Raw genomic sequence first — 26,856 nt, 5'->3', positions numbered from 1 at the left:
AATAATAATAATAATAATAATAATAATAATAATAATAATAATAATAATAATACTTAGATTGAGATTTTAAAAATTCGTCCTTGAAAAAACGCAAAAAATAATCATCAAATAAAAAACTGACACCAGAGACCCCATTGCCATGAGCTTCGCATCTAAATGAAGCAAGAGGCTTGGTGTGTGCCTCTCGATTAATTCCAAAGCAATCAAGACTAATTACCAGGTTGAAAGTTCCTCGATCATCCGTTAACGTTCAACTACTGTAAAAAAAAAAAAAATTATGAAAATTTAATAACTGTAATATGTCTTGTGTGTGTGCGGGGGGTGACTGGTAGTACTTAAAAAAAGGGGGGAGGGGTATGTCGTCAAAAAGGCTGCATGGTACAAACAGAAACAAGACCCACCTCAGAGAGGCTGTACGTTTTCATGACCGAGAATTAATGCCACTGCAACACACTGTTGGGACAATAATGCCCATAGAATGGACCCTGACAAGGACTGGTTTATTTATAAAAGCAACAACAAAAAACGTAATACAGTCGAACGGGTGCAACTTGATTAATTCTTACCGAGGGCCAGTGGTAATACCCTTTGTTAAGCTAGACGACCAAATGAACAATAGGCACGCCATCCGAAAAATGATTCATACGAGTTTACGATGGATGTCGACCGTGAACTGCTTCCGTAATGACCCATTGTGACCCACCTCGTCCTCCTAGTGCCCAAATAACCCTTCCTGTTGTCAAAGATAATCCTTTGAAGGACAGTCTTCCACGTAAGGAGGAGTCAAAAGAAAACAGAACTACCAAGTGACTGTAGAACTGCCGTAGCAAAGAAACGTTTCCTCTCAAATTCTCTCGCACAAAACCTGACGGCACTGAAAAAGATGGAGATTCATTGATTTATTGAAAGGATAAACTGGCGCTCCGAGGAGTGGGACGCAGAATAAAAAAGGAACGGCCAAGTGTTAAAGTTCCTGATATTGATCGAGATGAAAATCTATCATACCTATTGTCAGTCTTCTCGGAAGGAACAGATGAAAATATAAATGGTGGTTCTTGGTGTGTGAAAACCGCTCTCTTTTCCAATTTTCATATCAAAAGGGGAGGAAAATGGGACAGAAAAATACACAAAGAAACGCCACGGACTTTCCTTTTTTGTGTTAATTAATGTTTCCCTTCAAATCTTAGATAATATAATAACTTTCACACAATATCAAAAAAAGACATGTATAAAAAAAATAATAGACTAATGTTCTATATTATAGGCTGCTTAAACATCAAAATGCTTTACCAAAACTAAGAATCTAGAGAAAATGCTGCTGGTAAACATTAGCCTACTCAGGAGCTGAAACGCTATAGGCTGTATCAAACAATCATGAAAAGATATGACTACCTACATCTAAAAACAAAATATTAAATTATAGCTTCGACTAATCTAATACATGGATACTTTTCTCGTTCAGCTTTTATTAAACTACACGGACACGTGCATTATGTGCATAATCTTAGTATTACCTAAAATGTGTCAAGCACGTGATCTTAATATAATCTAAATATCACTGTCAAAAGCCATAAAGAGAGCGTTTACCTGCAGTTAATTAAAGCAAGCTTCCTCGAGGAATTACAAGTGAAAATCCATTTGAATTAATGTGGTTCGAACAAGCCAAATCCCCATTCCCTCTTGACGCCGGCTGTCGACTTAAGAAGGTTTAGCACCGAATCTGACTGACGTAATTAGGAGGTGCGACGAAATCCGATTCATTTTCAAGAAAGCTTCTCTATCTCGCATTATCACGACTAAAGAAAGGGTTCAAGTCCAATAGAACTTCGAGCATGAGCGTTTTCGTCTATTGCCAAACACAGGTCAGAGAAAAATACATAATAAAAAAAACGTTTATTTTCCTAACTATTGTCACAATCACTAAAGCCACCGGAGCCTACTGAAAAACACAAAAGGACTGAAACTTCCCTAAAAACATTTGAGTGACGATAAAAACAAGTAAATATATGCGCCGAAGTTTCTTCTTCGACGCAATCGTGTTTTCTGTACAAACGCTATAGCGTATAATCAAGGACACCGAAAATAGATCTATCTTTCGGTGGCCTCGGTATAATGCTGTATGAGCCCCGAGCCAAGAAACATATACTTAACTTTTTAACTTTAACCACGACCTGGTGGCGACCTATCCTATATCGTTGCCGGAAGCACGAGTATGGCTACCTTTAACCTTAAATAAAATAAAAACTATTGAGGCCAGAGGGCTGCAATCTGGCATGTTTAATGATTGGAGGGTGGAGGATCAACATACCAATTTGCAGCCCTCTAGCCTCAGTAGTTTTAACGATCTGCGGGCGGACAGAATGAAGTGCAGACGGACAGGCAAAGCCGGCACAATAAGTTTTCTTTTACGGAAAACTAAAAACCTACCCTAACGTACTGACAGACATGCAGCAAACGACATATATCTGATTATACATTAGTTTGACGAGACCAACGAGTTAAACTTCTACTCTTATAGGCAGTCATAGGGCTGGGTGGTAATATTCACGCTTAACCGGAAACAAAAAACATGGGCAATACAAACAATATCAAGCTGAACAGCTATGAGGGAAGGGACCCAACGAAACAGATAATAAGGTAGCAAGGAGTTCACCTGGGAGCAGTAGGACGCTCCAAATAACTGCAGGACCGCGTCAAGTGTAAAAACGCATGACACTCTGTAATCAGTTACCGCGGACGGTAAATAAACATGTACAGTAAGCATAAATAAACCAGGGGACTTGGGGAAGCATATGAAGAAGCAAGAACCTGGATGTTTACAAGGCAGACACCAGTAATAATGTTTACTAGTTAAGCACCTTGAAAGACACAAAAGCACTTTACAAAATTTTCAATATTTCCAAACAAAAGCAAGATACCGTTTTTATATCTGAGCATTAAAGAAAACGGTACAATGTTTTCTCATTCTGCATAAGTCACAAAGAATTTCGTACAAAAGAAAAATAAAGCTGCCTCTACATTCATAACCCGTGCTGGCAGTAGGCCAGCTCAGTCAACAAGAAGCAAAAACTCAATTGGGACAATCCTCCTACCCATTACACACACACATATATATACATACATACATACATACATACATACATACATACATACACACACACACACACACATATACACATATATATATATATATATATATATATATATATATATATATATATATATATATATATATATATATATATATATATATATATATACAGTAATAAAGTTAACACACATTTAGAATCATTATCATTAGATTTTTAATTTTATTGTCATAAAAAAACAACAACAACCCTCCCTTCGTGTTCTAGTCGTTCAAATAATCCCTCCCTTTAGCTAAAATCTGTTCCCGCTTCGAAGAGCGAAAACAAGGGCATGTGGTCGTGGTATGGAAGGGGGGAGATGAATGCGGAAGGGGTAGTCCTACTCGTCAAATGGAATATAAGAGGCCTAGTTAAGACTGCGGCACGTATATTGTAATGACTGGCCCCCACAAAGACTGGAATAATGAAGCCAAACCACAGAAGATTATTTTTTTTTTTTTCACATCCCAGAAATCTAGACGAGGCACGAATTGGAAACCAATCGCCTCGCCCCGGAGGGTCCAATTAGAGCAGTTTTACCGACCAATCCCGAGTCTCTTCCACACTGATGACGTCGGCAAAAGTGGTAGTTCATCGAACAATTGCAACTATTACGTGATTGCTATCTATTCGGACAAATGTCTTCCAACCTTTATCTTTCTCCAGCAAAACAGATTTTCCAGTTTACCCAGTTACTGGAAGAATGGTAAAGAATTTCAGTAAATAAACTGAATGCATCACTTCAGGAATGCTATGAAGATCACATTAATGATAAAATAACACTTTATTAAATACTCAACTAAGCTAAATTTTAGATGAAAGTCAGTCAGTATTTCCTACTGAAACCAAGACGTCATAGAGAATCGAACAAAACATCAATAATAAGACAGAACCTAAATTATCATCTTATTATAAATCTGGTGACTTCAATCGAGTTATTCTCCTATTTTCCATAACACTAATCTGCATTGAATAACTCAGAGAATAAATCGATCTCATGGCCATCAAACGTGTTAAATAAGTCACAGAATAAACAATCCTACTTCCCTCGACTTGCACATTTTTATCTACCTAACTTTAAGGCCGAAAAGAAACGGACAACACAAACCGTTGCCGAGAGAACAGGCAGAGAGCTCGATTTATCACTTAGAGAAGTATCGTATTCCAATAGAAGCATCCATCAACGCCTTTCGAAAACAAATGCATAAATCCAAATGGTTCTCTATCCCTAACCGAAATCTTTCGCACAACTTCAATTAATCTTGCAGACTATCTGCATGTGCCAATCAGAGAGCGCATCCCATCCCGACGGCGATGCAATTGAAATATTGCACCTTTAGGGAATAACTGTTATTCTCTCTCTCTCTCTCTCTCTCTCTCTCTCTCCTGTGTGTGGACAGAGAGAGAGAGAGAGAGAGAGAGAGAGAGAGAGAGAGAGAGAGAGAGAGAGAGAGAGAGAGAGAGAGAAATCTTATTCACAGGCATAAAATTGCGTTATATTCAATAAATTAAGCCATCATCTTTAACAAAATTGTTATATTAACTGGCCGTGCTGATTGATCATCCATCAAAATGCCGTCCGTGGAAATTTTACCTACCTAATCCAAACTTCGATACAAAATTCATGAATTTTAACAAACGCCATGGCACTAACTGTAGCTTTCTTGATAAGGGCGCATAGTTTTGAGGAATTTAATCGGAAAGAATTCTAAGAGGACCTTATGCATGTGTGCTTTTAACCTCTGAACTGTCGTAACGCTGGAAGAATTTTAAGACAAGGGTTATAACCTATGGCATGTCACCAATGTGACAAGACACAAATTTGAGGAATATTCCGTTAAAGTGCATTCCTGGTTCCGCGGTGTAACAAATAGTACGTAACTGTGTGGAAAACTATTTCAGCAGGCAATTCATTTCCCCTCTCTTGGCTCGCAGCGCACTGGTAAGTGTTCGGTTCTCGAACCGGACAAAGGACGAAATCCGGTGTGCCTCTGTTGACCGTGAAGTGAACTATGTACCTCGTTAGCTGACTTCTGTGCGTAGCAGAGAGAGAGAGAGAGAGAGAGAGAGAGAGAGATCAGTATCAACTGCTCCGTCAAAAAGTATACCAACTAACGGCAAACCTCAACTAAGTCATCCTCATACTACTTCGGTCAAACCAATCTTAAGATATGCTCTCACACGCACAAATCTCTGGTTTACCTGTTAGCAGCCCAAAACTTAACCAAGGTGGATTCTGTCTAATATTAAAAAATTGTACTAGTTTCTGCCTTGAAAATATAATTAACAGCGACAAAAATGCCAACAACCGAAACAAAATATACGAGGAAAGCTTTCTCTCTCCCTCTCTCTCTCTCTCTCTCCCCCCCATGGCATTATCATATTAGCATGCCAATGTCAAAAAATACCATCCCTCCTACAACCGTGGCTATTAACGCACTTAACGCTCACCGCATCAACACTGATAACTGGGATGCTGCATTTGCATGGAATCCAGACGCTTTTGTAATATTCAGACAAAACCACCTCCCCCTTCCACTACCAGGCCCCAAAGCGCCCAACCCTATTCCCTTAGTTATAGAAAATAATAAAAAAGACCCAGTGGCTATGCATGTCTTAATATTTTAACCACTAAAACACCGGACACACAAGACCAACGGTGCCGTCATCCAACCTGGTGACCTCACGGTGCGATTACACAGAATGCAAATAGTCGGCGAAATGATGGAAAACTTGAGTAAACTCCTTTAGTTGTTCTATCGCCAACTACGTATACCGATCACCGTTAATAATGAGCGTGTCCCGGTGAAGACAAGACCGACAAGAGACCACAGGAGAGACGACCAGCCTGTACCATTAAATAATTAACACTCGGATGCCAGTTCGAATCTAACACCTGATCTTAAGTGGTTTATGACATTTAAAACGGCATCTGAGCTGACGGTGAAATTGGGGGAAAAAATCTTTCTCGAGAGAGCTGATAACATGAATGCATTTATAGCACATAACTTGACACCGAACCTATCAAACTGTGATTTTTATATAATAGGAAATATAGCAATTTGTGGAGAAAAAAATATACGATACCACTGCACATGCTGACCTGCAGTATTATACACTGCAAAAATTACTCCCAAAAAACTTCTATCTTACGGGGACAGCAAGTAGAAAATATTCATGTAACTCCAGTTAAAAAAGATTTCCTGCTACACAGATAACATGCAAATGGTTACATACCCGTGGTCATGTTAAAGATTCAACCATTTTCTGCACCTCTTTTCAAAGTTCAATTCGCCTGTAGTTCCCTTGATTCTATGACACGCCAAGTTAAGAAATAAATGTTAAAAAATTTTTTTTAAAATAAAAGTAGGAGTTTCTTTTTTCTATATTTAAAGTTACGCATGAGAATCAATAAAAAAAATTCCGAAGATTAACAGCAAAATCAATAAAAAAATTCCGAAGATTAACAGCAAAATCAAGTTTTTAACCTCAAAAAGTTCTTCTCTCTCACCTATACATTTCCTCCCAAGCCAAAATTCTCATGGGGAACTTGGCTACTGCAACTGTTTAAACTTTCACCATTCCCACTCCACGCAAGTGGGACAAATTTTGAAAAGAATCTCGGCGTTTCTAATGCGGCAGACAAGTTCCATTTGCAGTGCATTATCCAGCTGTCGCCACAACGGAGCTAAACCATAACCCATCTCTCTCTCTCTCTCTCTCTCACGGATTACCTAAAAATCCTACACCCCTTGACCTAGTGCATTAGGTACCAACAGAAGTTGAGCGTCGTGGGACGCAGCCCGGGAGAAGAACACTAGAGTAAGTGTTCATTGCCCGGTCAAAATGAATGTCAAAAGAAGAGGGCCTCGACGAGGAAGTCTTCATCCCAGCGAGGTGAAACCTAAAGTTCTCTTCTCTCTCTCTCTCTCTCTCTCTCTCTCTCTCTCTCTCTCTCTCTCTCTCTGCCATTTATCATTTCCTTCAAGCTATTATTCTATAATTTGAATAAAATGCCTAAAAAGTGACTTTTTCGTTAGCGCTATTATTCACTTTACAATAACACAACACACGTAACAAGTGGTCTGATTAGATTCTATAATAAATTGCACTTAGTAAGAGCTCACTGACGATCGTCATCTTAATTAATTTTTAACAAAAGAGCTCCCACTTCGAACAAACTGGAACAAACCTGAAACCTTCCATAAGTCATCTATTACGAGACTCATCTTTTAAAGGTTCTCCTTACTATAATTCCCAGACGGATGTCCAGAAACATATGGAAGCGGAAACGACAGCATATTTTCTTTCAGTCTCCCGTCGTTGTACATAAGGACTGGACTGGAAGACCCATGATGGTTCCCAGGACCCTTTCTCTTTCTCTGTCTACTATGCTGTACATCTAGCGGCGGCGGCCTGTGCTAGTCATGCCCACCTTGCAGTAAACCCTCCCAGTAAACTCCTTTAAAATATTGTGGGTTCGCGTTACGTTAAAACCGGGCTTTGTGGGGGCAAGACCCGTTTTCAATTAATATCTGCAACAAAGAATTAGGTAGAAGAAGAAAAAAGAGAAGAAAGAGAAGAAGCAGAAAGTGGTTAAGAAACCCTCTCCACCTGATACCTGTAACCAATCCTGTGCGCCCACGACCTTGAGTGGGACGTAACCCCGACCATAAGACGCGTTAAGCAATCGACACCCTTATCTCCAAGACAAGTAAGATCCATTCTCATTATCGCTGCCCACCGAGGGTTACGAGGCCCGTAGTACCCCTACCCACAACCTCGTGGCCCCATCCCGAACTAGGAACTCCCAAGCCCCATCCCCTGAGCTTGAGGTTCACCTGCTGCTCCGCGAATGCCGTTGCTGTTTCTGGCTCCTAACAAGATATCCGTATTTTAGGAACACCAAAGCTTGCATTACGCCCTATAAAGATTCTTCTGCCGTTTACCTGACGAAGAATGAAAGTAATGCCAGACTAAACTCGGAGAGATCGGCGAAGATTTGCCGTAGATATTGCATAGTATCTTTACGAAAGCTGCAGAGAGATGATGGCTGAGGACCACATGTGGGAGCTAATGAAAATAATAAGAGGGTGGGGTGGGGGAAGGGAAAGGATGGGAGGAGACACGAGAGGTTTTAGAAGAAAGAGATACACGAGGCGTAAAGAGAAGAAAACCATGCTTAACGGGGAACCAAGTGCAAGTGGTGATGCAAGGAAACGAAAGACTGAAATACATGGAAGAAATATTGCAGTGATACAATATTGAGATATATACAAAACACAGAGAGAGAGAGAGAGATTAGCTTATATACCCCAGCCGTCCATACCAAGGTGAGAAACATTCCAGCGGAACCGCGATGAGCTACAGTTTCCGCAAAGAAACGTTATCCCCTGAACTTATACGTCACTGTTTCCACGCTTGTAGTGTCCAGTAATCGACACCCCTTTTCCCTTCTACCCATAAGCCCAGCCACCCAAGCTCCACCTTCTATGTCAACCAGACGACACAAGGATATTTTCCCTGCTCTTTTTATATCAAATTCATATTTTTTTATTTCAATGACAGGTTTGTAATGCGTCAGGAAGTGTGTTGTAGGTGATAAAACACTGAACAAGTAATTTACATGACAAAGTACAATAAACGCACTAATTCTGCAACAGAGAAAGGCGCTGATAAAGTACACGTGCAAAACAAAACAAAAAAACATGAAAATTGACGGAAGTGTATTCACAAATCAAATAAAAAGTAAGGATAAGACAATTCGGTACCATATAAAACATCAAATAATGAGAGAGAGAGAGAGAGAGAGAGAGAGAGAGAGAGAGAGAGAGAGAGAGATTACTGCAGCCTACATGAACATCTTTGAAAACACAATCTACTCAATTATCTCACATAAAATGCATATAATTTCACCCACTTGAAAAATTCAAGGAGCACATTTTAAAATATACCATAAAGGATACAGTAGATATACGAGTATGGTGTATCTATACGAAAAAGGAAATACAGGCAACATAAAAGTAACCAGAGAACATTAGCACGGACACAAAATGTATCGACATTCTCAATCATCTTTCTAAAACTTCCCAGACCAAGACAACAACTTTCCTCATATATTAAGCCCTTGGGCAATAAACTCTCTCTCTCTCTCTCTCTCTCTCTCTCTCTCTCTCTCTCTCTGAGTTTTCTTAGTGTGTACTGAACCCATGAAAAAGCTGGAAACTGTGGAATGAAATATATAAGAGAATGCCACAAGTGACAAATATACAATGAGTAAGAAATAAGAAAATGTCAAAAGTAACCGAGATACAGTGAATGACAAATAAAAATGTCTCTAGTAACAAATATAGAGCGAATAACAAGAAAATGTCTGAAGTAATAAATATAGAGCGAATAACAAATAAGAAAATATCTCAAGTAACAAACAGACAGCGAATAACAAATAAGAAAATGACTCACGTAACAAATATACAGCGAATACCAAATAAGAAAATGACTCACGTAACAAGTATACAGTGAATAACAAATAAGAAAATGTCTCTGCCAAATAAATATACATGAATAACAAATAAGAAAATGTCTCAAGTAACAAATATACAGCGAATAACAAATAAGAAAATGCCTGAAGTACCAAATATACAGCGAATAACAAATAAGAAAATGTCTCAAGTACCAAATATACAGCGAATAACAAATAAGAAAATGTCTCAAGTAACAAGTATACAGTGAATAACAAATGAAAAAGGTCACAAGTAGCACATACACGGAGAACATAATCTTCAGGAAGCAGCAAAGGAACAAATTCCGGGAAAAAATTACACATTTTTTCCGAGGAAAAAAAGGCCCGCCATTCTCTCCCTTTACGGGCAGTAAAGGAAATAAACTAGCAAAGCCTAAATAAACCTAGCACGAACTACTTCTACTCCGACTAACAACAATTTTCTTCTTTTTATTATTTATTTTTTTTTTTTTTTGCTTCTTTCTTGTGTCGCGTCGCGAAGAAACGGAAATGTGAAAACTCTTCTAAAGGCTACATACGTCCCGTGCTGGCACTCACTCACATTCCTTTTAGCTTCTCATTAGTAAAATATTTAGGCTATGCTTCCTTTCCCCCGTTTCAAATATCTCTTTACCGGTTGCAATAAAATAAAAATTATATCATTACACACGTACATTATACACACACACACACACACACACACACACACACATATATATATATATATATATATATATATATATATATATATATATATATATATATCTTATCAAAACTTTCAAAACTTGCATAATACATAGCTCACTGTTTATGTAGGCTTGACTTAATCACAATCATAGTGGCAAAAATATTATATTTATAAACTTTTTCTATATGAAATTTACGATAATTTACAGGCAATATGTTTCCTTCTGTCACGTAAAAACAAACAAATCACAAAACTCTAAACTCGATGAGGCATAAAGACCAAGAAAACAAAGCAAAACTGGAGAAGAGCGATAATCTTATTCGTCATTCCTGTGCTTTCTAGCAAAATACTTGTGGCTGCCGACGGTGTCTACCCCACCCCCCACCATCTCTCCATCCATACGCTTCCTAACCCCCTCCCCAACCTCTTGCGCGCTTTAAATTCTACAACTCCAGTGTTTGAAGATGGACTCCTGATACCCCGTGTACAAAACGACAGCCTCACGTGTCGCTTACAATGCCGACGACCAAATTACGATTTAAAGAAGCACGTTTTAAAGATACCGGACAAATCCCATGGACATACTGCACCTCTCTTACTGAAGGTGGAAAAAAGTGAAAAGGAAAAACTGAAATTCACCGATTGGCAGGGCAGACTCAACAAGACTTCACATGGAAACCCTCTCTCTCTCTCTCTCTCTCTCTCTCTCTCTCTCTCTCTCTGTGAGTGCGTAGTAGTCACTTTCTCCCTCTGTATAAAAAAAGTTTTTTGTTTGTTTGTCTGCATTTGTTCACTTCAAACTAACGATTTTTCACTCCCCACCAAACCAAAGGCCGTTGTGGCACTATCGACGATTGAATAACGCCCAGGGGACAAGCCCCCCGGTAGAAAAAAATAGTCTGTTATAAACACGCGACAAATTCAAAGGCAATCGTATTTGCACTCTGATCACTTAACCCGCCCCCCCACCAAAAAATATTGCATTCATTTCAATATATAAATACCTATAGATTTTGACCAAAATATTCATACGTGACACTGAATTTCAACGACTTCACTAATAGCTGAAATAGAGAAAAAAAAATACTGATTTTAGCGTATAATATTACCCTAACAGTTAGTTCAACTATTCTTTGAAAGTGTCATAAAGCTGGTTCCATGTTCTTGCAATAGGAGAAAATAATCCCGAGGCCGAGATATAGTGTAAATCCCTCCGGTTACAGAATGAATGTTCAGCTTAAACGTTTCATAGTTTCACCAAACTATTACTAGAGATTACTATCAATACTACTGTAAAGTACTAATAGGCTCCAGAGCCTCTTACCAAAAAGCATCCGAGGAGTTATGCAGTTATGCACAGCATCAGATTCGTGCTTTCCTATGTGTATATTACCATCAGAAGATATCTGAAGGAATATTTCCATAGATATTAAGCAAATGTATTCACCAATAGTTGCCTTGCGTTGGTGTGGAATGTCACCGCGCTATCTCTCGATATTGGCTGACGACAGACGTGTTGGATATTGGGCGGGTGGGGTAGGGTGGGAGAGAGGAAGGTGCTGGGAGGGAGACAGACGGACGCTATGACACTGAGAGAGAGAGAGAGAGAGAGAGAGAGAGAGAGAGAGAATGTAAACTGTAAAAAGAAAAAAAAAGGAAATATAAAATTTTCACACAGGGTCAATGTAATCAAGATGAAAGGGTTTTTTATACACAAAGCGGGGTTAATTTCATGAATAGCCAATACAACGAATGCAATAAAATCTCCCACCAAAAATAAAAATAGCAGGATTATTCAAGTAAAGAACTTTACAATGATACTGAAGCACACAGGTAAAAATTAAAAACAGGCAAAAGGTCTGAAATTGTAAGCACAAACGGGAGAAAATTTGAAAGGAAAGAGGGAAACATGCCAGACAAGGGCCTGCCCGGCAGAGACTCCGTAGGGAGCACAGCAGCAGCAGCAGCAGCAGCAGTCAGGAAGTGAAATGGGAGGGACTCCAAAGAAGAAACAGATATCCCAAAAATAATATTTAAGAAAACAAGGAACCTAACTGTAACGAATTCTGAAGCGATCACGAAATGGTCATCTTTCGAGACATTATTATTATTATTATTATTATTATTATTATTATTTCTACAGTTTCATTGGCTTATAACAACACCAACAAAACTAAGAACAACGTAACACATTCCTTAAAAACCTACACACACAAAGTAATACTGTACACACATGCGGAACTATCCTTTTGCGACAACAAATATAAAATCAAACGGCACACTCAAAGTAATATGTACGTGTTTTTTCTCTCGTTTACTTAAGCAAAAAAGTCTTGATACGATTAAAACATGAAAATTCTAAAAAGTAATTTTCAAATAACACTTATTATTCATATTCCAAACATCTCTCACAGTCCCACATTATATACCGAAATAACTTACATTTACAGATTCTACAAATAATAAATGACAACTATACAATGCTAACTTGTATTTGTATGATTCAAAAACATAATTACTTTTAAGCAATAAAATACAGCTGGAAGGTACAAGACCCCTAATAAAGACAACGATCAAATGTAATAAAAACATTAAATGAGATACAAAGATGAGGAAACCTGGCCAGCACTTAAAACCAAGGAAACATTTTATACAACGAAATATTCTCTCGTACGAAAGCAGTTGTAAAATTTGCATGTAAAATGACAATCCGTCCATCGTTGTGCGCTAAGAAAAATGCAGATAAACTTGCAAGTACCTGAATCTCAGATTATGCACTTTCATGATACCGTCTGTTGAGCCCAAAACAAGAAAACAAGGAGGGGAACAGCGGGAGGAGACAAAACGAGATAACAGGAATTAAACGAGTCAAAAACATTCCTGCAGAGGAGGATGACGACGAACACAGATAAATGCATTAAAGCACAACCAAAGCTGAGAATTAAAAAAATAATGAGAAAATGTAAGAAAGATGAAGCAGTATAAAACGAAAAACAAACACAAAAACTATTAAGAGGAGAAAAGTTAACAAAGATGTATGCGATGAAATTAAGACCGGTACAAGACCAGATGAGTGTCCTACGAAATATGAAGAAAAATGAAAAATAATTACCATCAAATGTTTTCAAGAATGGTGTTGTGCTGTCATAATTATAGGAAATACTTTAAAATTAACCATCAAAACTTAAAAAATTCAGGGGCGTATAACCTAAAAAAAAAAAACATATCATTCCTCAGTTATTCACAGGGAAAAGGTAAAACAGAACAGCGTTTTAACTCGTTCCTTAATTACGGGAAGGACATAAACCACCAGAAAGTTTACAGTGACGAAAGGTCACACAGGCGAAATCGCCTGGGGAGAGAGGTCCTCTAAACCTAGCCCCTAACCCTGAAGATAAATGACCAGATACGAAAGTAACAATACTGTTAAGAGTAACTGCTACAGGTTAGGCTAAAACAAACACGCACGCACGCACACAAACACACACGAGGAAAGGAGGGCAAACAAACACTATGCATAACAGGATTCCTCTTCAGGGACGGGTAAATATTTACAAGCAATGCCGTAAAATTTGGTTGTTCTGACTTACCACCATAAAGGCTTTGATATCTTTTCTTCCTGATTTTCCTGCCTCTATTTTCTGATTCGCCTCGAAACCAAAGGCGCTTTTAATATTACATTTTCAAAGCAGCAAAGACAGACAAGTTTTATTTTTTCGAAGTAGAAATCCCAAAACCGGTACTTATTTTACTTTATAATTAAAAAACAAGAGTCTCAAACTTCAAGTTCAAAACAAGCACCTGCAAAAACACACACACACACACACACAAAGAGAAAATATAAAAAAAGCCACGTCGTCTGGTGCCAATGGGAACTGATCAGCTTAAATAAAAGCACAAGTACCAGACAATAGGCAGAATCATCAAGAGAGAAAGGGACGAGAAATACCAATCAACACAGAGGATACAATCATAAAGCAGGTGTATTTGTCTCTCCGAGACACGACATGACAGAGAGAGAGAGAGAGAGAGAGAGAGAGAGAGAATGATTGTCAGAGGGCAGAAGCACTGGTTTTCTATTGTAAGATATATTTTAGGATAAGAAAGAAAAATATAAAAAGCGGAAAAGACTACAGAACAAGCTTAACTTGAATGATGTTATAAAAAAAGGATGAAGGGGGGGGGTATAAGATGTGGTTGGTCCCATATATGAAGAAAAGTACAAGTGTAGTGACAAGATGACGACTAAAGGAAACGTACATACCATAGGAGCCGTACATTCAAAAGGAAGGAGCATCGAAAACAGAGAACTGGCGTAAATCCGGAAAGTGATTGCAGGGAAGAAAATGGAGGAAGAGAAGAGGAAAGAAGAGAAGAAAGAGGAGGTTGAGGAGAAGGTGGTGGACGAATAGGATGGTATACATAGGACGAGGAAGAAGAGTGGCGGGCAGAAAGGTGCGGGTGTGAGGGTAATCTGGTCTAAGCCACGGTCATAAACAACGTTCAACAAAGACCAAACCGTCAGAACAGAAGACACCAACCCTCCATGCCTGAACTGGTCACTATGGATATCCTATTTGGAGGGTGTCATGCCAAAACACACACACACACACACACACACACATACACACACAATGGCTTTTCACACTGAAAGACATGCACACTTAGGGAATGGTAAAAGAACACAAGGGTTTGGGGAGAAATTAGAAAATAGATTAAAATCCCACACAAAAAAAAATCCTCAAAATTTGATCGGATGAGGGGAAGATGCTTTGATGGTCAAATGGGAGCCTCCTTTTATAATTTTATAATATAAAGAACTACCACCCCAAATAAGTGCCCAGTGTAAATGATCAAGGTCTGTCTGTTGTTGAAAGCGTGGTGTCTTATCGAGAGCACTCCAATTTATCTACATGGTTCATTTTTACATACGTATTGTAATCAAGGTCCCAAAAGGTGAATCATCCGATGATTTCATAGGCCACTGCCCTCTCCGTAAGCATCCGACATTATGATAAAAAAAAAACTTTCTTAGTACAGGGAACTTCGAAATTCAGTAATGTTCAAATTTTCAAGGTCACCACGGGGAGTTCCCGTATTATTTCATTCAAATGAACCATAAAACCGGTAGTAATAACAATGATCATATTACTACAACGAACGAATCAAATGACTGAGAAGAATCGAGCAAGACTGCATGCTTCCACCAACCCCCCCAAAAGCATGCAATGATCGAACACCAAACCAGATCCCGCCCCATCCGCCCCCCAAGCAACTTCCCCTTCCTGCGACCGACGGCTCCTTCCATGTTAGAAAAGGGCTTTTCCATCAAGGACTTTACTGCAAGAAGAGTTGAGGCTAAGTGTACTTTATTCAACAACTGCGTACTTAGATGCAAAGAAAACAGAGCCTCTTGAAGGGACACTACTTGAAATTCACGACCTAATTTCAAATAAAAGCTTTGGAGAGAAAACGAAGAGGCTGTATTTTCTCGCTCAGGCGTTTAACGGACGAGATGGAGAGATTTACCCTGGGGAGCCAAATATAAAATATAGAATATTCATCCGAAAAAATTAGAATTTTGTACTACAATAGAGTTTCGAAATACAAACACGTTTCCTGAATACAGAGCAAATGAATGAGATTTATGTCTACAAATCCATCTACATATCTATTTATCAGCCGACCGAGAGATAGAGCAATTTAAACATATATCTATAATCTTAATGTGACTTCAAGAATGCCTCACAAATCTGCAATCCAATGGATTTCCTACAGTATATCACTACCAAAACTGATGAATGGTGAATGAACAGATGTGTTTTTCATTTCGCATAATTAACTTTATGCCAACTATATATCACTTTAAATAGGAATTTTATAGAAGTTGTGAATCATGACTATGTTTGCAGAACCGCATTAAAATAAAAAACTATTCAGCTTTCTTATAAATGTATTCGTCCACTGCAAACTCCATGGACCAGTCCAAAACTTCTTTAACAGTTCTATATACTTTACATATATTTTAATTGTACAAATACAATTTTTTTCATCAAATCAGAGTTCATATCACAACCAATATCATCCACCAGCAACATTATATGAAGGGTCAATGTGACTCAAGTACATTAAAAAGTGAGTAATAAGACAATCACTAAACTTCTTCCAAAACTAAAAATATTTGCCATAACAACCAATAACATCTCAATTAATCAAAGTACTCTGGACTTGACTCATCTACGACACCTTATCTGTGATCCCTTGACAACACCACACACCACACCCCCTTTTTCAACCCCCCTCCCAACCTGCCCCAACCCCCAACCAAACCTCCGGCACCTCCTATCTCGATGCGCACTACTCGTACTAAAACCTCCCAATTCCTCCTAGAGATAGATTCTCCCCTCGCTATCTCTTCAAACTTCTTTGCCCTTTTCCGACGCTTCCTGAGCGTTATATCGGTACCCGCATGTCTTCGTGGTCTCGATGTTTTATGCGTAGCCCGACAGATAAGTCGCTCTTTTCCCTTCGACCGCGTCCGACATCCTGTGGACGATCTCGAGATAACAGGCCGCAAGAAATACCGAGGAAAAAGCCGAGAGCATTCCGGCCTACTTTCCCACGTCAAATCTGATAAAGGCAGTTTTAGTGCATGCCTCTACATCACTCACAGGGAACAGCAATAAAATGAGACGACTGCAAGATGAGATAGGGAGCAAGGGATATAAAATAAGGCAGAAATACTTTCACATTTACAATATAAACGCAAAAAGTTTATATCAAAAGTATTCTATTTTTGAACACTGAAGTTTCAAAGTTTAACAGACAGCGTTAGCATTAAAATTCGTACCCCTAAGGTTAACGCAGGCAAACTTTGAGCAACTTTGCATTGGAAGCAATCAAAAATTCTAAACACACGTACCCACCTCGCATTCCCTCTCTAAGATGCGAGATACTCTCAATCAAATGACTTCCATTAAATTTCAATTGGTGCAAAATTCTTCAGCTCTTTACCCATTCCATTTGTCTAATTTGAGCGTTTTATGTTTATACTTGAAAATATTAAATAATCGTTTTTCAAACTTCTGGGAAGACGATCCGTGTGCGATAACACATGCTTCGAGTTCTCCTGTTTTATTACTCGTAGCTGCTAGGAGATCAAAAGACTGCTTTCAAAGCAGTTTATCCATTTTCTAATAAATTCGAGAAAACCGTACAGTAGGTGCACAAACAAACATATACAAGCATGTAAGCACAAACACTCTCATAACCACCAAAATTGCAAATAAAAGATTACAGGGTTTGCCTGGAAAACCGTAAGTAAACCCTGTGAAAAAGCAAATCATTTATTGCAATGCACAATATTTTTCCATTCATTTGTAAGGATAATAAAACAACAGCTTTCACTCTCAAAACAACTGCGAAGCTTGACCAACATGACTAGGTTCCCAGAACATTGTCATCCAGTCCGGTCTTTCACAGCTGACTCTAATCTTATATTTTTGGTATTGATCTCTGGACCGTTGTTCAGTTACCTCACTGTGCATATTATAGTTATAATTCCCACCCTCCTAGGCAATCCGGCCTTTTCAAACTTTATCATCCACCACGCAGTACTAAAACTACTGTAAATACTAACATTCTTACCTTTCCTCATGCGAGGTTCAATACCACACAATGTTTTTGACGATTTATTCCTGCTGTGACCAAATTGTGGAATAATCTTGCAATCATGAATTAAACTATTGGGATTTCGGAAGCTCAAATTTGGTGAAAATGCTTTTTTGTTGATCAGGCCGCGAGCGGTTTACTGTAGTTTGTTATTTACCGTACTTGTTTTTACCGTGTTATATATTTTATTAGTTTTATTTTGATATTTCTCTTTTTAGTTAATTCTTACATCTCAATTTCTTTCCCATTAATAAGCTGATTTCCCTATTAAGAGCCTGAGCTTTAGCATTCTTCTTTCTTTGAGGTCTTGAGAGGATTATAATCAACACATAAGAATGAAAAGCTTAAAGATTCATGCCACATCACACTCCACTACAAATACTTAATAATACCCACGTGAAGATATTCACTCTAAATTAAAAAAAAAAAAAAAGTAAAACTGAAATAATCAAATGATATAAGTTTTCGCGTCATGATTAAACCAGTGACACTGGAAGGATAATAGCCCCAAATCAAGTACATGTAAAAAAAAATATTTCAACCAAATATTTTTTGGCATCAGTCCTGACATCTAGTAGCTCGGCGTTAAAAAAAAAATCACAGGAAAGATCCCTTCATTAAATTATGTTGATTACTTGCAGCTTCACCTGTCGACGCCGGAACAGTTCAACTAACCACAGGAATAATATGGAAGAACGCATAAAAAAAACCAGTCTTACCTTTTTCAGAGTTCCTGTGGTGGTCCCCATGAAGAGAACCGTATGGTGAGCAGTGGTGGCAGCTTGCACGGCCGAGAGGCTGGTGTTGTGATACACCAGGGCAGCTCTCGCGTGCAAGGGAGAAATTCCAGAGATCTTCAGTCCCACTTCGCAAAAATCGTATATGTTGCCCATGGTCTGAAAAGGATACAAATATTATAATGAGATGTAACATGAAGTCTTCTAAAAAATAATTAACTTGAGAGAGAGAGAGAGAAGAGAAAGAGAGAGAAAACACACACACACACACACACATATATATATATATATATATATATATATATATATATATATATATATATATATATATATATATATATATATATATATATATAATAATGGAGGTTATGTCCGTCAAACCGACGAACTCTTTGAAACTTATATAAAATATTTAAACGTAAGCTTAAAACTTTACTCGCAATTCTTGTCGATATTACAAAATGCTTTGCCTTATACGCTACACTCCTAATAAAAAAATGCAAGCCACATTTACTTTTCACAAAAGATCCTTTGTGTATTCCGCTCCCTCTCCCTTTCTCTCACGTCTACTATCATGGCACCAGGAACAATGAAGGAAAGCGCAAAGTTCAGTAACATAGGCGAGATCCGCAACACAATAGATTCACTTGGACAAAACTTCTTTGATCTCCGAGTTTCATCCGTCATCAAACCTCCATCTCCAAACATTCTCCTAACAGTGACAGTGTTCCCCTCCAACGAAACCTTCCCGAAGAATCCTTCCACTTTCAGCTAATCCTTATCCAACCTTTTAGATTTTCCGGGTAAAAATATGACCGGCCACTAAAATATATAATCTTTCTCAGGCCCTAATATTTATCCCGAGATTTTTTCGTAGCAGTTTATAGACACGAGTTGCCGGCTGCTCAAACGAGCAACAGCCTATAATAGCACAAGGCAGGCTTCATCGAACATGAAAAAGCTGACATGAGGAGCACATATTAAATCCCCTTTAATACTATGTAAGGAACGTTTTGATACTTTTAAAAATCTTAAACTAATAACATTTAGATTACTATATGATGTCAATATCGATAATTTTTAAAAGATAAGCATGATCACAAGTGACCACTGGCCAAATAAAAAGTGTAACGTCATTTAAAAAAAAAAAACAAACCCGTCTGTGCATGTGTAAAACATCTGACATTTCCCGCTTTCATGACTGCACCTCTGCAACGTATCTGCATGCAAACAACAGTTCCAAATGTTCATGGATTTGACGTCTAAACAATCTAAACAATTTGATAATTGTGAATAATCACACGTCAAACATAAAAAAAAACCATGGTTTGAAAGCGAACAACTATAAAACAACCTTGACCAAAACAAACGTCACAAAACTACAACGAAAAAAGTTATCATGAAAAAACTACATGTTTACAGTGAAATCACTCCGGCGGCCTCTCACGCGACCCTTCATAATAATTCGACGACCTATAAAGGATCAAAAAAGATCAAGACAAATGTGAATTATGTGAGAGGTCTTATCCTAGGCTCGTATCAACGCCCATAAAGCCTTTTTTTCATCTCCGTCCTTTCTCATTCTTTCTTACGTAACGACCGCGGGGAATGTGCAAAGCGTTCTACGCGAAGCCATGGAAAAAGGCTGTTAGCTAATTAGAATGAGGGCGTTCGGTCACGAATTACTTGTTTGTGGCTATTAGCAAGAACGATTCTCTCTCAGATCTTTTCCATTTGCATTACTGGGGCCAGTCACACACACGCGCACTCACGAACACACCGCATATTGGGTGAATTCATGAAGCTTATTATTTTTTTTTCTTTTTTGCCTTTTTTTTTTTTACTGGGTCATATAAACGCTTCCGCCTCATGCTGACCCCTAATGGAACAGATCACTTACGAGGCATTAGCTCAGTTCTGCCATTTTTGGTTTAATTGGTTTAATCATCTCTAATATTCATGACCAACGATTTATTTAAGCCTTTGATTTACAAACAGTAATAAATGTGTGAGGCGGCTAAGTGTGTAGATCCATTTGTGCTTAAAAATGAATTTCAAAATAAATTTGTGTACTAATGCGCATATACTGTGTAAAAATGAACGGAGTAAAAATGCTGCACCGCGACGTGGCTTCCATTAATTATGAATTTCTCCAGATAAAAAAAAAGTCCCACCATAACTAAATATCAAAATTTTCTGTAATGTTGATCAAGAACATTCTTATTTACAGCACTGAAGCGAACTTAATGTTATAAACGAAAGACAAATGAACTTTTTTTTTATCCTGAATAAATACTTTCAATAACAACCTATTACGATATCTTCATATCTTATTTATATATATATATAGAATAACGCACATCACTGTAATCCAACAAAACAAGGGGTTATATTTTTCTCGTAAACAATTTAGACAGAGAGAGAGAGAGAGAGAGAGAGAGAGAGAGAGAGAGAGAGAGAGAGAGAGAGAGAGAGAGAGAGAGAGAGAGAGGGGGGGTATGTATCCTCCAAAATACCCTCTGAAAAATAAGATTTGTGAGAGTGAGAAGAAAGGGATAAAGGAGAGGGTGGGTCACAGGCTGGAAGGATAGGTTTTGGGGAGGGGTGTGTTACGGATATATCCAAGATGGATGTAGTCATTACGGATCATCCAAAGTACACACTTCGACACCCGTCATTATCATATCTGCTGGAGGATTATGAAGATAAATCTTCGCGCGATGAACTGTTTTAAGGATAAAAGCCATGGCAGTGAGGAGGGAGGGAGGGTTTTGTTTTCAAAAAGAATAGATTCAAATTTTGATTCTGCAAATGTACAGTGTTTATATATATATATATATATATATATATATATATATATATATATATATATATATATATATATATATATATATATATATGTATATATTATATATATTGTATGTATTATATATATTGTATGTATAATATATATTTATATGTATATATATATATATATATATATATATATATATATATATATATATATATATATATATATATATATATATATATATAATATAAAATAATCGAAAGGCAAAAAGTAAAAAAAGTGTCATCAATGCTTTTCTGAATGTATCAATCGCACAGGGTGATGCCCAAAGGTGATATAACATATCTTAAATTAACTTCATAACCGAGGGGTAATTATAAATCATTTGATTAAGCTAACATTATTATTGCCTTGAAAGCCCTACAGTTACTTGTTTTTGTAGAAATCTAATGCTTCGCTGACTTGTGAACCGTTAAAAATTTTTTTAGAGCTATCAGAGCATTTGTAGCTCCAATTTGTTGGTCATGATGAAAATCCTGATTGCCTTTAAATGTCCGTCGTATGTAAATAAACATCACGCATTAAGTCTAATCCATGGTTAGGATACTGAATACCAACGTCGTCTACACTGCAGGAAAAGCGGTCTTCAGAATAAATGTTACTATTCGATATGTTCCATGAATAAATGAAAACCTGTGACAACTTAACAAAACTTTTAAATCGCTTTAAGAATAGAAACACAAAGAAACAAACGTGTTGCAAATGATTTATCACAAAAGTACAAAAACACAATTGACGATCATGGGTTTGTGTTTATACATATATATATATATATATATATATATATATATATATATATATATATATATATATATATATATATATATATATATATATATATATATATAATAATATATTTCTACAAACGAGGAACTCTATTTTCTCCTGAACAAAGCTGGCAACAAAAAGGTTTCAACTTCGACAAAATTTCGGCACAATATATACGTACAACCATTGCATTCACGGTAATAAATTAAGGCTTAAACTCCAAAAAAAAATCATTATAACATGAGTCTATTCATCCATGTGGCAATCGTTTTCCGCTCAAAAATATGGTCTTGAATCCACCTTGTGGGCTCTGTAACAAAGTAGAAAAATACACCTAAATCTCCCCTCAATGAAGACCGCTTGGTCAATTCCCACAGGGGGGATTTCAACTCAATCCACAAGACCCTTTTGTGACATTCTTCAGGGCGATGCGCATACGTCTCAATATACATCCAGTCTTAGTTCCCAGCAATTCATCTGTTTTCCTGTCAACATTCTCTCTCTCTCTCTCTCTCTCTCTCTCTCTCTCTCTCAAACATCAAACACAGTGAATACATAATTTCACAGACACAGCAGCACAAAAGTATATGTATGAGTTTCTCAAAGGAATGACATTTGTTTGTAACTGGTGCTGGTAAGTATTTGTAAACCTGAACAATTCAAAACCAACGGTTATACAAGATCAGATTTTCCCTCTTTTTCTTTGCCTTTTTGGAGAAGGAGCTATTTTGAATGCAGTGGCCTTACCTGGCCTTCTTCCACGAAGTAAATAAGAAGCAGAGGCGTATGAGCATTTTAACCGCCCTATACCATTCAAAAGTATATGAGCAACATGAGTAAGATTACATGAGTAAGATTATTCTTGTATAATCGTGTGTAAAACTTCTGATTCCTATTGTGGTCCTAGGGGCTACAATTTATGCACTAAATGCGGGTGTCTGCTTACTGATTTGGCGACATACTGTAATTCGGTCGTTCTCAATAAGTTGATTTTCAAAGGTTTCGCCTACTTACTCCCTTATACACTTATTGATTTAGGAACAAATTGCAAATCGATTATTCAAGATTATTTTTAAAGATTTTTCCTACATACTCCAATTTAAAGCTTCGGCCCTTCTGTGAAAGAAGTTATTACGCAAGTTTTGTCACTCCATTCCAAGTGGCTTATAAATAAATCTTCCCTTGAAGGAAGGCATGACCTCCCCTTTGGACAACCTTGATACACTTTAAACGAGGACATTTTGTGCAAATGTGGCCGAAATAGCATACGTACAGATAGATAAACAGTTCCCGGGTAAACTTAGATCAGTAAGCTCTCTTGATCTTTCAGTTCAAGAGCACTTAAAAACAAGTAAAAAATGGGCCGAAGATTCTTCGGCGCAATCGAGTTTTCTGTACAGCGTATAATGTCGTGTGAAACTCTCGGCCAAGGCCCATGAAACTTTCAACCAAGGCCTGGTGATGGCCTATGTTGTTGGCACCTATAGCGGTGCCAGAAGCACAATCATGGATAACTTTAACCTTTAATAAAATAAAAACTACTGAGGCTAGAGGGCTGCAATCTGGTGTTTGATGATTGGAGGGTGGATGATCAACATAACAATTTGCAGCCCTCTAGCTTTACTAGTTTTTAAGATCTGATGGCGGACAGAAAAAGTACGGACGGACAGTACAAATAGCCATCTCAATACTTTTCTTTACAAAAAGCTAAAAACAGTATTCCGTGATTCCAAAGGAGGCATTCGACCTGCCTTTCAATAGGAAAGTTTTTTTTTTTTTTTTTTTGTCAAGGAAAACAAAGGCAAGAAGAAATTTCCAAGAACCCAATTCTCTGAAAATAAAGTTATTAAACTTATGCCTGTCCAGGTTTACTGCAAGGTCCAGAAAATAAACAATGGTATATTTTATCCCGAATGGACATAAGGCTCATGTAAGTTTCCAACCTACAAAGAAAGCAAGGCATCACACAAGTACACAAGTATACAGCACAAACAAACAAAAATAAGACTACTACAATAGCAATAGCCAGAGCAACAGAAACAATAGCATTATTGAAGCAATACCACTCTGCTCCTACAAGCTCCCCCTTCCCCGTTTCTCCACTCGGAGTTACAATAACACGCCCGGATCAGATAAGATGGAGACTGAGAGCAAACGCGCAACTAGACTTGGATTGGTTTTGGGGGATCAACAAGTCGTTATCGTTAACAGGGCTAACACGAACAGGCCAATTGAACAAATGGCACTGATAAGAATCTTTGGCTATCGACAAATATTCATCCTCTCTCTCTCTCTCTCTCTCTCCTTGGCTAGTAAACAAGCAACAAGCGATTAAGGACGTCTTAGGTATATGCAAAGAAGCTGCTGAGATATTCATGGGAGAAGGAACTTCGTAAACATCTGCATACTTTGAGCAAGCATTTAAGGTGGCATTCCATTATACCCATCCTTAAATGATACCTTCTAAATTGTGTCATTTTAATTTTGTGGGGTGCAGTTTTTTTTTCTTTTTTTAACCATATAAAATGACATACAAAAGCAATCCCGATAATAAATATAAACAGCCGTGTTCAAGCATACAAATATAACTCTTTTACATATTATTTTGTCCCAGTATTTACGAGGCTGTTATCATATGAAGGTGAATGTATCCCCACTCCCAATAATCCAAAGAAAAGCGCAAATAATCCCACATGATCCAAAGCGTGCCAGTCGTAACTGAGACTAATCCTTCGCACTGTGGGTGCCGGGCTCTGAGACAGCTACAAGAAAAAAATGGTTATTGTGAGAAACAAATAAAGACAGATCAAATGACACAATATCGACGTGTTCTGTCCCTTTTTGGTCGCGCTTTAGTTACGAAAGAAAAACAAAGGATACGATAACTCAGTAAAATAAATCATTAAGCAAACATTTTTAGTGCATTTAAAAAGTTCTTATTCAAAATCAGTTTAACGACAACCTTTAATATTAATAATACTTGTTTCACCTCATAACCACTCACAAATACAGAATGCAGCTTCCGTACTGTACCAAATACAATTGAAGGATACAACAACGTGAGTTTTAATAATAACAATAGCTGTGGTATGCATACCACAGTAGCTATGCCTTTTCCTAATTTTTTATAATAACAACCACCGTAATTTTACTCTTCGTGAAATAGTTGACTATACATTCATCACTCATGCTTATCTAAACTGAATGGAACGTCGAACTCTGACTAAAAGTGAGCTTTAGGAAAAGACACTATAAGATATCGATATCATCTGCCTTTGTGTAAGGGTTTCAGCCCAAATCCAGATACTCTCCTGCTGTCAATTTAGGGATAAAAGGCACTTAACTGTACTTTGTTCGTGAAAGCATAAGACTGACTGCAAGATAACACTGTAACTAAGACGTAATTTCTTGAAGACACTTATTTCCCAGCTTGGGAAACAAAAACTCAGTTGTTGCAGGACAGGTTTAGACACGGGGTTAGGAATGATGCATGAGTATTCGGTTTCCTTTTGGAGTCCCCTTTTTGTTTTTGGCGATTCATTAAGACATTGTTACACTTTTCAAAGTCATCACCCTCAACATCGCAAATCTTTCTATAACACATGGCAAATTCATTTTTTTCAACTCTCAAACTGTTTCCTCTTCCCTACCTCAAAATAACATATTTCACTTTTGAATTCATCTGTCCATCTTATTTTCACCAATCTCCTCGTTTCCAATTTTTTAAATACATCAACCTCCCACTTGTTGCAGCTGCACGGATATAGAATGAATAAATCTAAAAAACAGTTTCACAGTGGTAAAACTTACTTCTTCAGGCCCTCCCGTTTTAATGGTACACATTTTGACCAAGCAATGAACCCACAAGTCTGGTCTTTTTCTCTTGCCTAAATGCGACCCACAACAGTCAGATAATAATTAGGTATATCATTCCATGTTTAGATCAACAGATGCATACAGGGTTTAAAGAACAGCGTTTCTTCGTTCCTCCTTAATGCTGGTTCCTAACACTGTTCTGTAGGCTGAACGCGCCTACCATACCATGGTGACACAAGCCGGGAAAGAGACCTACCACGCTGCCAGAAAGAATGTATCGATATCCTGCAGACCATCCGTCCTACTGAAAAGCAGAGTTAGGAATAAAAATAAGATTCTCGATAAACAGACAACATTTGACAATACCCATTCTGCTCTAACTTTAACTACGGCAACCTGATCCCCCTACTCACCTCCCCCTCTCAAAACCATGGTTGAAAAAAAAAAGCATCTTCGCTCTCGGCAAAAACGTACCCGTACTCAGTTTCGAAGGAATTTCGTATGCATCTGCCAAAATCAATTGATTGCTTACAGTGACGACTACTAATATCCAAAACACTCAATACGTACCAAGTTCTCCTTTATCTTACATCCTCCGGTATAATAAAGAGAGCGTTTTCGCGTGTCGCAACTAGTTCTCAAAAATTTCCGTGTCCCCTGTGCGAGCAACGCTGCATGAGGGCTGAATTAAATGT

At 37.7% G+C, this 26,856-nt stretch overlaps 1 protein-coding gene across 1 annotated transcript in view; it reads right to left on the bottom strand.

Moving 5' to 3' along the window:
• The window catches only part of LOC136836757 (plexin-B-like), a 524,153-nt gene that overhangs the window by 365,669 nt on the left and 131,628 nt on the right, over positions 1–26,856 (bottom strand). Inside the window, 1 exon segment of the mRNA XM_067101308.1 lies at positions 18,709–18,885. Coding sequence (XP_066957409.1) covers positions 18,709–18,885 — 177 coding nt within the window.

The sequence above is a fragment of the Macrobrachium rosenbergii genome, chromosome 56 (genome assembly GCF_040412425.1).
Source record: "Macrobrachium rosenbergii isolate ZJJX-2024 chromosome 56, ASM4041242v1, whole genome shotgun sequence".
NCBI classification, from domain to species: Eukaryota; Metazoa; Arthropoda; class Malacostraca; order Decapoda; family Palaemonidae; genus Macrobrachium; species Macrobrachium rosenbergii.
This window is presented reverse-complemented; position numbering and strand designations above follow the sequence as displayed.